General features: G+C 37.9%; 1 protein-coding gene, 2 non-coding genes and 2 pseudogenes across 3 annotated transcripts; 2 read left to right on the plus strand and 3 right to left on the minus strand.

Moving 5' to 3' along the window:
• The first annotated feature begins 32 nt into the window (after positions 1 to 32).
• On the plus strand, positions 33 to 3271 carry LOC113338907 (annotated as a pseudogene).
• TRNAG-GCC lies at positions 476 to 547 on the minus strand. Its single transcript has one exon. It is a non-coding gene; the product is annotated as a tRNA-Gly (tRNA).
• Positions 3272 to 3284: 13 nt separating the features above from the next.
• TRNAG-GCC lies at positions 3285 to 3355 on the minus strand. The gene has a single exon. It is a non-coding gene; the product is annotated as a tRNA-Gly (tRNA).
• A 221-nt stretch (positions 3356 to 3576) lies between these two features.
• LOC113338908 (B3 domain-containing protein Os01g0234100-like) lies at positions 3577 to 5602 on the plus strand. The gene is made up of 5 exons (XM_026584303.1): positions 3577 to 3719; positions 3809 to 3959; positions 4061 to 4267; positions 4351 to 4417; positions 4537 to 5602. The coding sequence occupies exons 1-5, from the start codon at positions 3577 to 3579 to the stop codon at positions 5502 to 5504; spliced, it is 1536 nt and encodes a 511-aa protein (XP_026440088.1). The 3' UTR covers positions 5505 to 5602.
• Positions 5603 to 5874: 272 nt separating this feature from the next.
• Positions 5875 to 11195, minus strand: LOC113338419 (annotated as a pseudogene).
• Positions 11196 to 13406: the final 2211 nt, after the last annotated feature.

Below are 13406 nucleotides of genomic sequence, written 5' to 3' on the forward strand. Positions count from 1 at the left end.
ATTACTTTCAAAAGAAACACACTGAAGATTAAAACCCTCAAACGTCTTCGTTGTTTTTCTTCTCGCCGCCATCATTATCGACTTTCTTCCTTTTCCTTGTTCATCATCTTGAATTTTAAAACTGCTTCTTGCATACTTAGATACCGAGCCAATATTTTCGATTCCAACTGCTGTCTCTTCTTCTTCTTCTTTTCGTCCACCTCCTTATTAAGCCGGTAAATCTTTATGATTAAATCAGCACATCCAATAAAACTAACTGTTTAGCTCAATTGTTTACCACAATTGTTTCAAGATCCCTGTCAATCTGTTCGTTTAGCTCAGCTAAGGCTGCGGCTACGATTTCGTCTTCTACCTTTCCCATTATAATTTCGTCTTCTAGGTTTCCCACCGCAATTTTACAGGAGATGAGACAAGACGCTCTCGTATTTATTTATGCAAGAAAAGAAGAAAAAGAAACTTCAGGTGAAAAAAAAGATGCACCAGCCGGAAATCGAACCCGGGTCTGTACCGTGGCAGGGTACTAATTCTACCACTAGACCACCGGTGCTTTGTTGAAAGAAGTCGTCATGCAAATATTGTCAGTGGATACTAAATACCCAGCGTTCTGTGAACAAATATAACTGGGTTCGGTGGATGTCGTGTCGCTGCATCAAAATTGACAGATGGAATTATTTTTTATTTTGTTGATTGACAGATGGACATTTCAAACCGAGGTGTTGTTATTTTTAAAACCAAATCAGTTGGAAACTTCAGTTTAGTTTCTGTCCATCTCCAGAATCTTGAGTGTTTGAAGGCTCTCAAACAAAATAGAAACATGACAAAGAAACTGGAATCGCCCAGCACTTCAGCTACTGACATGGATTACTCTTCAAACTCGGTTATTACTTTCTACTTTCACTCTCACTTTTTATTTACTTTTACATTATTATTCTTTATTAGATTTTAAAATGTGAAGTTCATTTCTTTTTATTTCTTTTCTTGTGTTGCTTAAGATTTGTTTATTCTGCCGATTTATCTTTACTGTAGCCATGTTTTATGAGAGCATGCATTTTTATATCACATCGGCAGAGCATATTGTACCATGCATTAGAGTTAGATGACTATCAACTGTGTATTCTGTGCCTGGTTAAGTAACAAGATATGTTGGGTCGTCTTAGGAAGAGTATCTGGTTGAAGGATTTGAAATTTATGTCTGAGTAGGTTTCTGAACATACATGCATACACAACTGGGGATTCAGAAAGACCAGTAGAAAATCTTGTTACTTAGTGTTGGTTTGCTCAGCACATCACAGTATGCACCCACCAACTTGATCTGGTTGTAAATTGATCTAATCACTCTAATCTGAATTACGGGTTGTCACTTGTTGTTGTTGAGCAGGTAGTTGCTTATCCTATGAAGAATAAATCAAGGTCAGTTTATGTTCTGGTACCAACATTTCCTGCACATTGTTTGTTTTTAATTGTCTTAATTTGAGAGGAAATGTTGTCTGCAGCAGAACTAGATCGGTGAACAATATTTATAGGCCTAAATCAATAGCCCAAGAGCAAGCTGAAGAAATCCAATGGAGTTTAAGTCAGAGATATCCAAGCTTCATTAAAGTTATGCGCCAGTCACAAGTTAGTGGGGGTCCATGGATGGTAATCCCAGTTTTCCATTTATCTAGTGAATATTTGGATTTCAGAACCAAGTTACGGTGTTGGTGATTCTCATGATATTGTCTTGAATGTTTTATTAACAGAAAATTCTGAGGAACTTCTGCTATTCCAACTTACCTAGAGAAAAGGTTGATCTTACTTTGTTGGTTGAGGATGGGGATGAGTTCATTGTAAGATTCTATCCGCGGATGTTCACCCTAAGTGGTGGATGGGATCATTTTGCCACTGCAAACATGCTAATTGCAGGAGATGTCTTAGTTTTCCAGTTAGTCAAGGCTACCAAATTCAAGGTGATTATTATTTGATTTTGGGTGATTTTTGTTGTAGTAGCTTGTTTTATGAATTTGAGTTTATAGTGATCACAATGCGAAGACATATTTTTCACAGTATGTTGGTATCCATATGCAACATTGTGGATATATGTCAGAAAAATGTGCTCCAGCCCTTGTTAAACTTGCATACTTGTCCATCTTTTAGATTATTTATAGCAAGCGGTTATCAGCACCTTTTCAGTAACATTCACTATTTTATAGGTTTATATTGTAAGAGGAAACGGTTCGATGGATGTTGATGTTGCTCTTGACCCTTTGGAGTCCCCTCTTCCTGCAAAAGAAAATGACTTAGGTATTTTCTATGAGGCTTCTCATTCTTCTTTTATTTCTTTTATTTTTCAAATACCACAATTCTAAGAGGCTTAACCCGTTCTCTTTCTGCATTTAAAATTTGAAGAAGATGATGTATATATCAAGGACATGATGCCAATTCAAATGTATACACGAAAACGAGTGAAGTCTCATCCTTCAGTTTCTCTTCTCAATGATGCTAAAATGTGTGTGCTTGCTCTGGAACCACCACCTATGGACCATAATAATGAAGTGGTAGATGATTCAGAAGTTTTGAAAGGCATGAAACTTTCAGACTCAATTATTGAGTTTCAGGACGTTGGGAGTTTTGGAGATTCCGCATAGCAGTGAACGGTTTGATTACTGATTCTGAGATACCTGAATATGTTCGAACCAAATACTACGAGCTTTGCTGCAGTCAAAAAGCTTTCCTTCATAAACATCTCGCGCCCAGGCTGAACAGTAAATTAGTCGCAGGAATCATTTCTGAAACAGTCAATATAGCTGATGCCATCAGAACAAGTACACTCGACACCCCAAAGGATGAATTTGAAACATGGGCAAGGGGTTTAGAAGCATTTGGACAACTTGGAATGAATGTCGGGTTCTTGGTTTCCCGTCTCAACAGACTCATGAAACTAGCCTTTGATTCAGAACAAGCATTTGAATATAAGAGGTATCGTGACATTATGAGTAGAAAGACTCAGGTAGATGAGGAGATAACAAGTCTGGAAATGAAAATTCTGTACCTGAAAAATGACTCCAGAAGGCTAGAGAAAGATATAAAATGTCTGGAACTGGAAGCATATATTGACATTCAAGAAAGAGGCTGCCTCTCCTTGGTGATTCAGTCTCTTAAGAAATCGTCTCTTTTTGCTGTCACTATCTTGTATATGTGCTCGTGCTGTATGGGTTTTTTGTGCAATGAATACACTTTTTTGAAGGTCTTTTGTGTAAGGATGTCATTAGCTGAAACTTCAGCAAAAGAATAATGGCATACAAAAATTCACCATCCGGGAATCGAACCCGGGTCTGTACCGTGGCAGGGTACTATTCTACCACTAGACCACTGGTGCTTTGTTGATAAAGTCGGCCCTCATAAATAAGAACTTCTTTTATTTATACTTCCAGTTTTTTTATCAACACGTGGCATTACCATTCGACAAATGTGGCATTTTTAGCCATGGAACGGGCTGAGGTATTACAAATGTAAGCTTCCGATAGTCGGGCCATTATGACTTCACTTCACTCCGCAAGTTCCAAAAATCTGAACGGAAAAACCCGAAGGAAAAACAGTATGGAAGGCAAGCAGAAAATTCCCAAAGGCAGGTTTCTCAAGAGAATGACTAGAAGTTCAACTAAGGAAACGGATTCTTCTCTCACTAAGGTTGTCCCTCAACAGGTGGTTCACAATCCTACAAAGGAAAAGAAGAGAACAAGGTCAGTTATCAGATTTTGTTTTTGCATGATTGATGTTTTCTGTTTTTATGGTAGCAACGTTGTCTATGTGACACCTGAAGTGCATGCAGATCAAAGACATTGTTAACCGCCACTGAAGATCATCGTAATAAATCATTAGCCCAAGTGGGAGCTGAAGAAATCCAATCGAGTTTGAATCCGAAATACCCTAGCTTCATCAAAATCATGCTCCCCTCGCATGTTAGTAATGGGTTTTGGCTGGTAATAATCACCCCATTTTTCTGTTTATCATGTAAGCATTTAGGGTTCAGTACAAACTATGGTGTTAGAGTTAGACTGTCAAGTTTCTTCTCTGTTAACAGGGACTTCCTGCAACATTTTGCTCTTTGAATCTACCGAAAGAGGACTTTGATTTAACTTTGTTGGATGAAGATGGGGAAGAGCACACTGTAAAATGTCTTCCTCGGAAGTTTGGACTAAGTGGTGGATGGGGAACATTTTCCAGGGTACACAAGTTGGCTGCAGGAGATGCTGTGGTCTTCCAGTTAGTTGAGGCTACCAAATTCAAGGTGATCACTATTCGGTTTGGCATTCAGTGATTTTAGAGCAAATGGTTTAACATTTTTAAGTTTCATTTTTGTTCAATTTATAGGTTTACATAGTAAGAGGAACACGCGGTTTGGCATGTGATATTCCGGAAGAAGGGAGTGACATTGCAGGTAATTTTATGCCTTCCCTCATTAAGCTGAGTCTGTCTGTCTGATTGTTTCTAGTCTTGCAATCTCTTGTGATTCTAAGTTTCTTTACTGCCTTTGTTAATGGATTTCAAACTGAGAAGACCACTCAGATGCTAAGGAAAGAAATAAACGCAAGCGCGTATCATCTCATCCTACAGTCCCTCTACCTGGTGAAGATCAGGATAGTGTTCTCTCATTACCTGAAGATTGTAATGAAATGGAGATGACTAAAAGACGTGGACAGAAACAAATTAAGTCTGATCCTTCAGTCCCTCTTCATGGCGAGGATCGAGATGTTACTCTTCCACTAGAAAGTTCGATACAGCCAGACGACAATGGTAATAATGAAGTGGAAATTGATCTAAATATTATGCTTTCACCAGAAAGTTCGAGACAGCCAGAAGGCCGTAGTGATGAAGAGGTAATTGATCGAAATATTACGCTTCTACTAGCAAGTTCGAGGCAGCTAGATGACCATAGTAGTGAAGAGGTAATTGATTCAGAAGTTTTGGAACGTATAAAATTTTCCGACTCCACTTTTGAGGTTCAGGATGTTACTAATTTAGAAAGTTTCACCATAGTAGTCAACGGTTTGATTATAGATTCCGAGATATCTGCAAATGTTAGAACTAAGTACTACGAGCTCTGCTGCAGTCAGAAAACTCATCTTCATAGACATCTTATACAAGGGATGAACAGTAAATTAGTTGCAGGTATGATTTGTGAGACAGTGAATATTGCCGATGCCATCAGGGGAAGTAAGCTTAGTACTCCTAAGGATGAATATAAAGCATGGCAGAAGAGCTTAATTGGATTTAAACATCTAGGAATGAACGTTGAGTTCTTACTTTCTCGGTTAGACATGCTTCTGAAACTAGCCTTGGAATCAGAACATGCACTCGAGTACAACGAACAGGATCGTGCCAAAGAGGAGGAGTTATCAACTCTTGAAAAGAGAATTCTTGAACTCAGAAATGAGTCCACAAGGCTCGAGAAAGAAGTAGAAACTTTAAAAGTCAATGCAGAGAAGCATGAGGCATTCCATAATGTGGTAAATTCTCCTTGGTGATTCGGTATGAATGAGGGGCGGAAGGAAGATTCTTGGTTGTTTCTTGGTTGTCTGTGTTTGAATGTACAATTTTTTTAACCGTGGAGTATGTACTCTAGTTGGCCTACCTCTGTTCAGCATCTCCTCTATAAGTAGTTAAAGACGTGCTGATTGTTGTCAAGCGTCTGTGATTACACATAACTCGTTTAATATTAAGGTGTTGTCTGTTTACCTATTATAATTGTCTCTAACCTTTATCATCCAACGTCTTAGAAGCCGCTTGAGTGGGAAGTCATCCCGCAGAGTCGTGCGGGATAGCATTTGTCAATGCAATTAGAGCCATACTATTCAATTAGCAAGGTTCCATTGCAAAGGAGTGCACATTGATTCCGACGGTGAATAATAATCATATAAAAGAGACTAAGAGTACTATTTCAGTTGCTTTACACCTTCATTTCATCTCAAAACTCTCGTAGATTATTTATTTCGAAAAAGAGAAATATATAGTGCAAAAGCGAATTAGAACCTAAAGATAGGTGGTAGTCTAAATCTTGTTGCATCGTAAAGTGTATACACTAGACGGACACTGCTGCAGTTGTTAAAAGGCCATGATGCTTTAGAAGTGCCTCAGGAGATGGTTCACGCCCTCGGAACTGAACAAAAACCTGCGAGAAAAAGGAATGATGAAAACCAGTTGCAATACATACAGTGTGTATCTGTTTATTGCTTAGTCTACTGGAACTAACCTCAAGTGCCGGTTTTCCACCTCCAAGAGCAAGAACCGTGTCATGAAACTTGTGCCCAATCTCTTTGACAGCCTGTTGTAAGGTTTTTTTTACAATGAAACATAAGTTATGTTATTCATCATCTTATACTCCCAGTAAGATGGGCGTAATTGGTTTACAGCACCGAACAATCACATAAGGTCCTTCCACACAAACTGATTTCGAGACAGTTGTAACAACAATAGCAATAAGAGGTGAATAATTTTCATTCACAAAGGCGATTCTAAACCATGGCACTGATAAGAACTCTATTGATCATGCAAGTTTAAACTCACTTACGTACCTTTTCATTATCCAGCCCAGCATCCTCAAATGCGGAGAAAGCATCAGCTGATAACACCTCAGCCCACTGTAAAAATTTGATCAATACAAGTAAGCTTTAGATAACCTTGAAATGCACATTACATAGCCTGAAATTCGATTGTAAAACAATGAAAAGAATGAGTCTGAGCAGAACAAAAGGAAAGTTACCATGTAACCGTAGTATCCTGCTGCATATCCACCTAACATGTCCAAAAATATAAGTTACTAAAGGCGGTTACATAACGCAGTTAAGGCAATGAACTGAAATGATTTACCTTCTGAACCTGCAAAAATATGATCGAAAGCACAAAGGAACCTATTTTCTGGCAGTGGTGTGAGAACTTGAGTTTTTTCGCTCATTCTGCGATAAACATCAAAAATGGACTCTGAACCACCAGGAATGTACTTCCCATGCAGCTCCAAATCAGTACTCGCAAATAATATCTGCGAAACAATGAATAACGTAAAATAAATTTACACATCTCTTCATATATGATATATATAAACATATGCAACGTTATCAGAATTCTTTCCCTAAATTGTTCATGAGCCAATCTTACAATTTTACCACCAACAGGTTCCCCAGACATACATAAACCACAAAGTTCCCTCCATCTTCAACAAGTGCTTATTTCATTTGGATCTTTTTGTCTTATACTATCTCTTTGGGTCCATATATAGGCCTGAACAACATGCTTATTTTTTGGGTCCATATAATATTGTTTCAAAACTCTAAATTGTGTAAACAACTAAATCAATAGATCACCTCAAAGACCTCATCTGTGCCAAAGAAGATCTAGGCCCCTGTAAAAATGTAAGTATGCATCAAATTATTCAGCACCAACTAACCTGGCGAAGGTTTAGTGAGCCTGCACGGAATGTCTTTGCTGCAAGGAGTTTCAAATAAACTTCATCCGGGAGCGTCTCTCCAGTTTCATAGTGTTTTGCAATGCTCAACAAAGTATTCCTGTAGGCACCAGGTAAAGGTAATCGTAAAGAACGAAGTGGCATATAACCAGCAGACCTGCTGGCAACTTGAATGAAATAGAAGAAAAAAAAACTGCAATAAATCATGAAAGCATAGTGGGTGCCGTCACTAATTAGAAAGGTAGTACATACGAATGTTAGATCTCAGTGTATTATGGTTCAAATTTTGTTGCCCAACTTTAGAAATGAAGTAATGCTCGTTGTATCTAAAACCATTAACTGTAATCTCATAAATATTATAGTGGGTTAGTGAGAACGACTTCAACGATTTACTCTCACCTCTGGTAACACCAATTCTCCATGAACTGAGAAGGCAATTTAACAGCGTCCCTTTCTATACCCCGAATACCAGAAACCAGACTCTCGTCTTCCTTGGTGAGCATATGTTGTAATGCATGGCCAAATTCATGAAAAACAGTCTCAACCTGCATTTATTCAATCCAAATACATTTTATTGTCCGCTACAATATATGGATCAGTCCTAGGGAACCTTCTGACAAAAGTTTAGGATAATACGCATTCATATTTCAACACTCTATTCATTCAATTTCTGACACCACCGTTTGCGTGACAAGGGCATTTGCAAGAACCAGATGCAGCTTAGCCTTTTGAATTAACTAAACCCTGACTGCAATATAGCTGTAGGGTTACACGAAATCTAAGTTTGCTTCCGATGTGAGTTACATTAGATTTTAGCAGTCTCATTGCCTGCCACCGTGATTTCTGAGTCTGGATTCTGGAAGAAAAATAAAGTAATTAAATTGGTTGATTGAATATTACCTCACGGAATGTCATAAGGCTTGGCTTATCCCCTACTGGTGGTGATTGATTGCACACCACATAAGCAACAGGCAATCTAGCAGAGGCACCGTCACATGCAAGAGCACGACTTCGTGCAACAGCAGCACCCATCCATGCCCCTCCCTGTTTTTCAGATGGACGAAAATATGGATCGAAGTATGCAACAGAATTGCCAAAGGAATCTTTCACCCGGTAAAATCTAACATCATCGTTCCATACCTGGACAAAAGTAAGTTAGAAGTGGACAAATAATTGGTGTTAGAGTAAACAAAGTGGACAGCAAATGAAAGTGGGAACAAGATATTACTGGAGCTAGGCCATCGGCTGCCTCAATATCAATTTCGAATAGTCTCTTTACAAGACCGAAAAGACCATCCATAACCTTTGGCAAGGAAAAGTACGAGCGCAACTCTTCCTGCAAAGTACAACAACAGGTTAAGGTAAATACTCCTGCACAAAGTCACCATATAGCAAATATAACTTGTCAGCATGAATACAGTGTACTTTGATCTTCCAGTTTATCATTCAAGCAAAAAATAAAGAGTTTATAAAGAGGCTATTCAGGGAGGAACACAATTGAAATTCTTGAGAAACGGTGAAAGCATTATTATTCGAGTTATTTGGTGCATTATTTTGGAGTGCTTAGGATAACATCACACTAATCTATATGTATTTGTTGTGGATTTCTGCAGTCTGTCTTGAGTAAACCATGCAGATCTTTCTGTGCCACCAATATTGGGTTTCAGATTAACTTTGATATCGAGGTTAATTGTCACAGAACTTGGAGTAGGAGAACGAAATCCACCATAAGCAAGTGAGATAATCGGTTTCTTAATAAAAATCAAATGCAGATTTCCAGTGTTCTGTTATATTTGTTTATTGATAAAAAAGCTCAAAAGTGAAAGACTGACTCCCAAATTCTATAATCAGTATTCCTGCGATATAGACCTGTAAAGAGCAAACGCAATCCTTAAGCAGCTTAGGATGATCTAGATGTAGTTAACTGTGCCATTAAAAAAAAGAAGACATATGCATGTTGTATTACTTGAATGAAATTCCGAGAACATCTATTGGCACCACTTCAACTTATAGTACAAATTCTTCTCATATTGTAAGAAAGCCAAACAGAGTGCTGAGTTTCTAATTAAAATGGCGAACCCATCAAGCTTACCTCTTTTATGTCATACTTCGACTCGCGCAGTCTCTCACCCCAAAAGCTAATATCCCAGTCACACAAATCACTGGCTTCTACAGCACCCTGCTCTCGCGAGAATTTCTTAAGGTCTTCCATATCTACAACGAGTTTAAAGAATATATATACACTTGGTTAAGCCTTTGTCCACTTTACGAAAACTTACAGTTCAATCTTCATAATAAGGTTACTTCGATAGTACTCTTTGAGTCTTTGACTACTAAATTTCGCATCACATAATTCAGGCCTTGAAGCCCAACACTATTAGCACAAAAGGAACCAATAGTCTCATGCAACTGCCAAACTAAGATACAACAGACAAAACCATATAAAACCGGCTGCAATCTACAATCCTCAATTTTGAAGAATTAACAAGTAAAATAAGCAAGTGATGCTACCTTGTACTGCAGCATTCCATGAAGCAGTCCGGATCTTTTCTAGGAATTCTTCTGCTTTGTCAACAGTAGCCATTCTCATTGCCATGCTAACCTGAAGAGAAAATTAATGTGTTGGTTTAACATTCTGAAAATGAAGTGTCCTCAATGACAGATAACAAATCATACCTCTGCATAGTTGTTGTAACCAAGAAGCTTAGCCTTCTCCAACCTGAGCTTCAGAATTTCGTCAATAATTGGGGAATTGTCCAGATCTCCATCAGAGGCACTGAGTTATATGGGCTCAATAGACTTCCTCACGCAAAGAACGATTCCGCGAGTGGCGCATAACTGATTGAAAACTTGGACGATCTAATGTTATCATCCATGGACCATCTTCAGCAGTGGCTATTTCATGCCCCTAATGAGAGAGAAATACTTAACTGATGCCAGAAATTCAAAATAAGAAAACAACTAAAAGGGAAAGTCCGTAAGAAAGTTAGCACTTCAACACACCTTGGTGGCTGCTATTTGTGCAGCTAGCGCAAGTGCTGAAGCAGGCAATCCATCGATATCTTTTTTACCCGTAATCAACTTTTCAAATTTTTTGGTGGAATCCATAACGTTCTCCATAAACTTCTTGCCACACTTCTCTAACTCCTGTTGCACTATATTAAACTGTTCTCTTTTATCATCTTCAAGCGACACACCATTAAGAACAGCCTCTTTTATTTTCCATTGGACGATACGTTTACGAGAATCGCTCAAAGTCTGCCAATCAGACGACTCCTGGATGGCCTTGAACGCATTGTAAATGGGTTTGCTTTGTCCCAGTCTAAGCAGAAACTTAACTTTCTCTGGCTGCAAAACATATAGGTATATAAAAACATAAATCAGATACTGCATGCCTAATTTCACTAACTATTCATGCTGCATAAAGTTGAAGAATCTTAGCAAAATATTAATATAGCACCTGAACTTCATCTATAGCGGAGCGAAGATCAGCGGAATCTTTAACATTCTGAAGATGATCAATGATCCCCCATACTAGTTGTAGTCGATCCAAACTCTTCTCCAATGGATCAACTAATTTAGACCATGTTGGTTCTACTGATTTCTCTAATACACCCAAATCATTCTCGAGTTGTTTCAATAAAGTTTTAATGCCAGGCCGAACATGTTTGGGTTCAACAACATCAAAAGGAGGGAAAACAAAATCCTGCAGTAAAGGATTATTTTTAAGCTCCAAATTTTCTTCTTTCGAAATCATTATAGTAAAGAAGAACAGATGTAGAAAAATAATGTATGGCTGAATTCAATAAATACAAGAAGAAGATGCAGAAGAAACGGGAATTTTAATAGATGTTCAAAGTATAAATATATATAGACATAATTTTGAAAGAAGTTCACCGCTGAAAGAACTCCTATCTTAGTAGAATATTAAGAATCCTAGAAAAGGTATTTATATAATCCTGAAGTAGTTGTGGTAGTTATATGTTAAGAGAGTCTTGACAATGCTCTCAGATACTCATACATCAAGAGAAGTAAAGAAATTTGTACCTTTGATTTGAGCTTCCAAATCCTCTTTGAAATCCTTTGAAGAAATAGCAACAACCTTCTTCCCTTCCATCAACATAAGGGGTTGAAACATTAGGGAGAAATCTTCCGTATGAGCTTTCATTGCGGACAGAGAAGATCAATCCACTCCGCCCCTTATATTTTTGAGTATTTTTGTTCATTGAGGAAATCGGGGGTGGAAAAGTCAGTGTTGGAAACAATCAATTGAGACCCATCCCTCGAAATACATTTAGAGAGAAGAGAATCCTCCCAGCCATGACTGGTTTGGAAGTTGGAACATGGAAGAACACTGACGAGAAAAACCCTGAGCGACACCATCGCCTGGTCAACTTTGGCTGTCTCGGGTCAAGTGGTTGAGGCTAATCCTTTGCTCTTTGTAGCGCTTGTTGCGTCCTCTTTGCTTTTCCCTAAAAAGAAACAAAAAAAACGAAGGCTATTATTGGGGCGTCACACCCCAATAGAGGAGCTTCACTTGGATTTTTACAGGAATGTATTGAATCAGAATTTATCTAAATAAAATTAGATATTAGTTTTCCCGGAATCTAGTGGATTTATAATGTTTCTTAAAGAATCTATAAGATTATTATAGATACATGATTCTGGATTATAATGGATTGTCTTAGGAGTAGTTTGCTTTTTAAAAATTGAAGTATATTACCAATTATTAATATATTTGAAAAACCAAGGCCATTATGATTCCCTTAAAAAAAAATATCCAAAAGTGGGGGTGGTGGTGGGCGGTGGTGGTTGGTATGTGTGGTGGTGGCGGTGGCGGTGATGTTGGTGGGCGTGGGCGGTGGTGGTTGGTGTGTGGCGGTGATGGTGGTGGAGGAAAAATTGTTGGTGATGGAGGCGGTGGTCGATGGTGGTGGTTGTGCTTGGGTTGGTTTGTGGTGTATGGTGGTGGTGGTTTGTAGTGGTGGTGGTGGAAACATATAACATGTTGTGATAAAAAATAAATGTCCATAAGAATCCATGAAACTCTTGTGGTTTGGGTTAAGATTGATATGAGATAATAACATACATATTTTGCCTACAAATATCCAAAAGAATCCATATATATCTTGTCCCTTAACTATCCTAAGAAATCTTAAATAAATTGAATACCTAGGATATTTGTGGAATCTAAAACAATCCTAATTGAATACCATGGATAGTTAATGATTCCTTACACATCTTAATTGAATACCTAGGAGTTTTTAGGATTGTTAAATATCCATATAAATCCTAATCCAATACACCCCTATTAATGTCCAAAAAAGTGGTTATGGAATATCCTAACACATATACAAAATGTCTAGATTACCCTTCAACTAAAATAAAAATTTAAAAACCGTAGAAGTGATTTTACGTCCAGGTTTGGATTAATTCCAACCGTAGAATTTTATTTGCATATAGTTTTACGTCCAGGTTTGGATTAGTTTCAACCGTAGAAGTGATTTTACGTCTAGGTTTCTTTTAATTCCAACTGTAGCATCCGATTTTACGTCCAGGTTTGGATTATTCCAACCGTAGAAGTGATTTTACGTCCAGGTTTGGATTAATTTCAATCGTAGAATTTTATTTGCATGTAGTTTTACGTCCAGGTTTGAATTAGTTCCAACAGTAGAAGCTCATTTTACGTCCAGGTTCCTTTTAATTCCAGCCGTAGAATGTGATTTTACGTCCAGGTTCCTTTTAATTCCAACCGTAGAAGTGATTTTACATCCAGGTTTGGATTATTTCCAACTGTAGAAGTGATTATACGTCCAGGTTTGGATTATTTCCAACCATAAAAGTTCATTTTACGACCAATTTTTCTTCCCACAAAAACTTCGTCTCAGAATTCACCGAGTATACAACAAAATTCATTAATTTAATTTGTATCTAATTAAATTAAATTAAAATTAACTAAATAAGGGTT

The sequence above is a fragment of the Papaver somniferum genome, unplaced genomic scaffold (genome assembly GCF_003573695.1).
Source record: "Papaver somniferum cultivar HN1 unplaced genomic scaffold, ASM357369v1 unplaced-scaffold_19, whole genome shotgun sequence".
Lineage (NCBI taxonomy): Eukaryota > Viridiplantae > Streptophyta > Magnoliopsida > Ranunculales > Papaveraceae > Papaver > Papaver somniferum.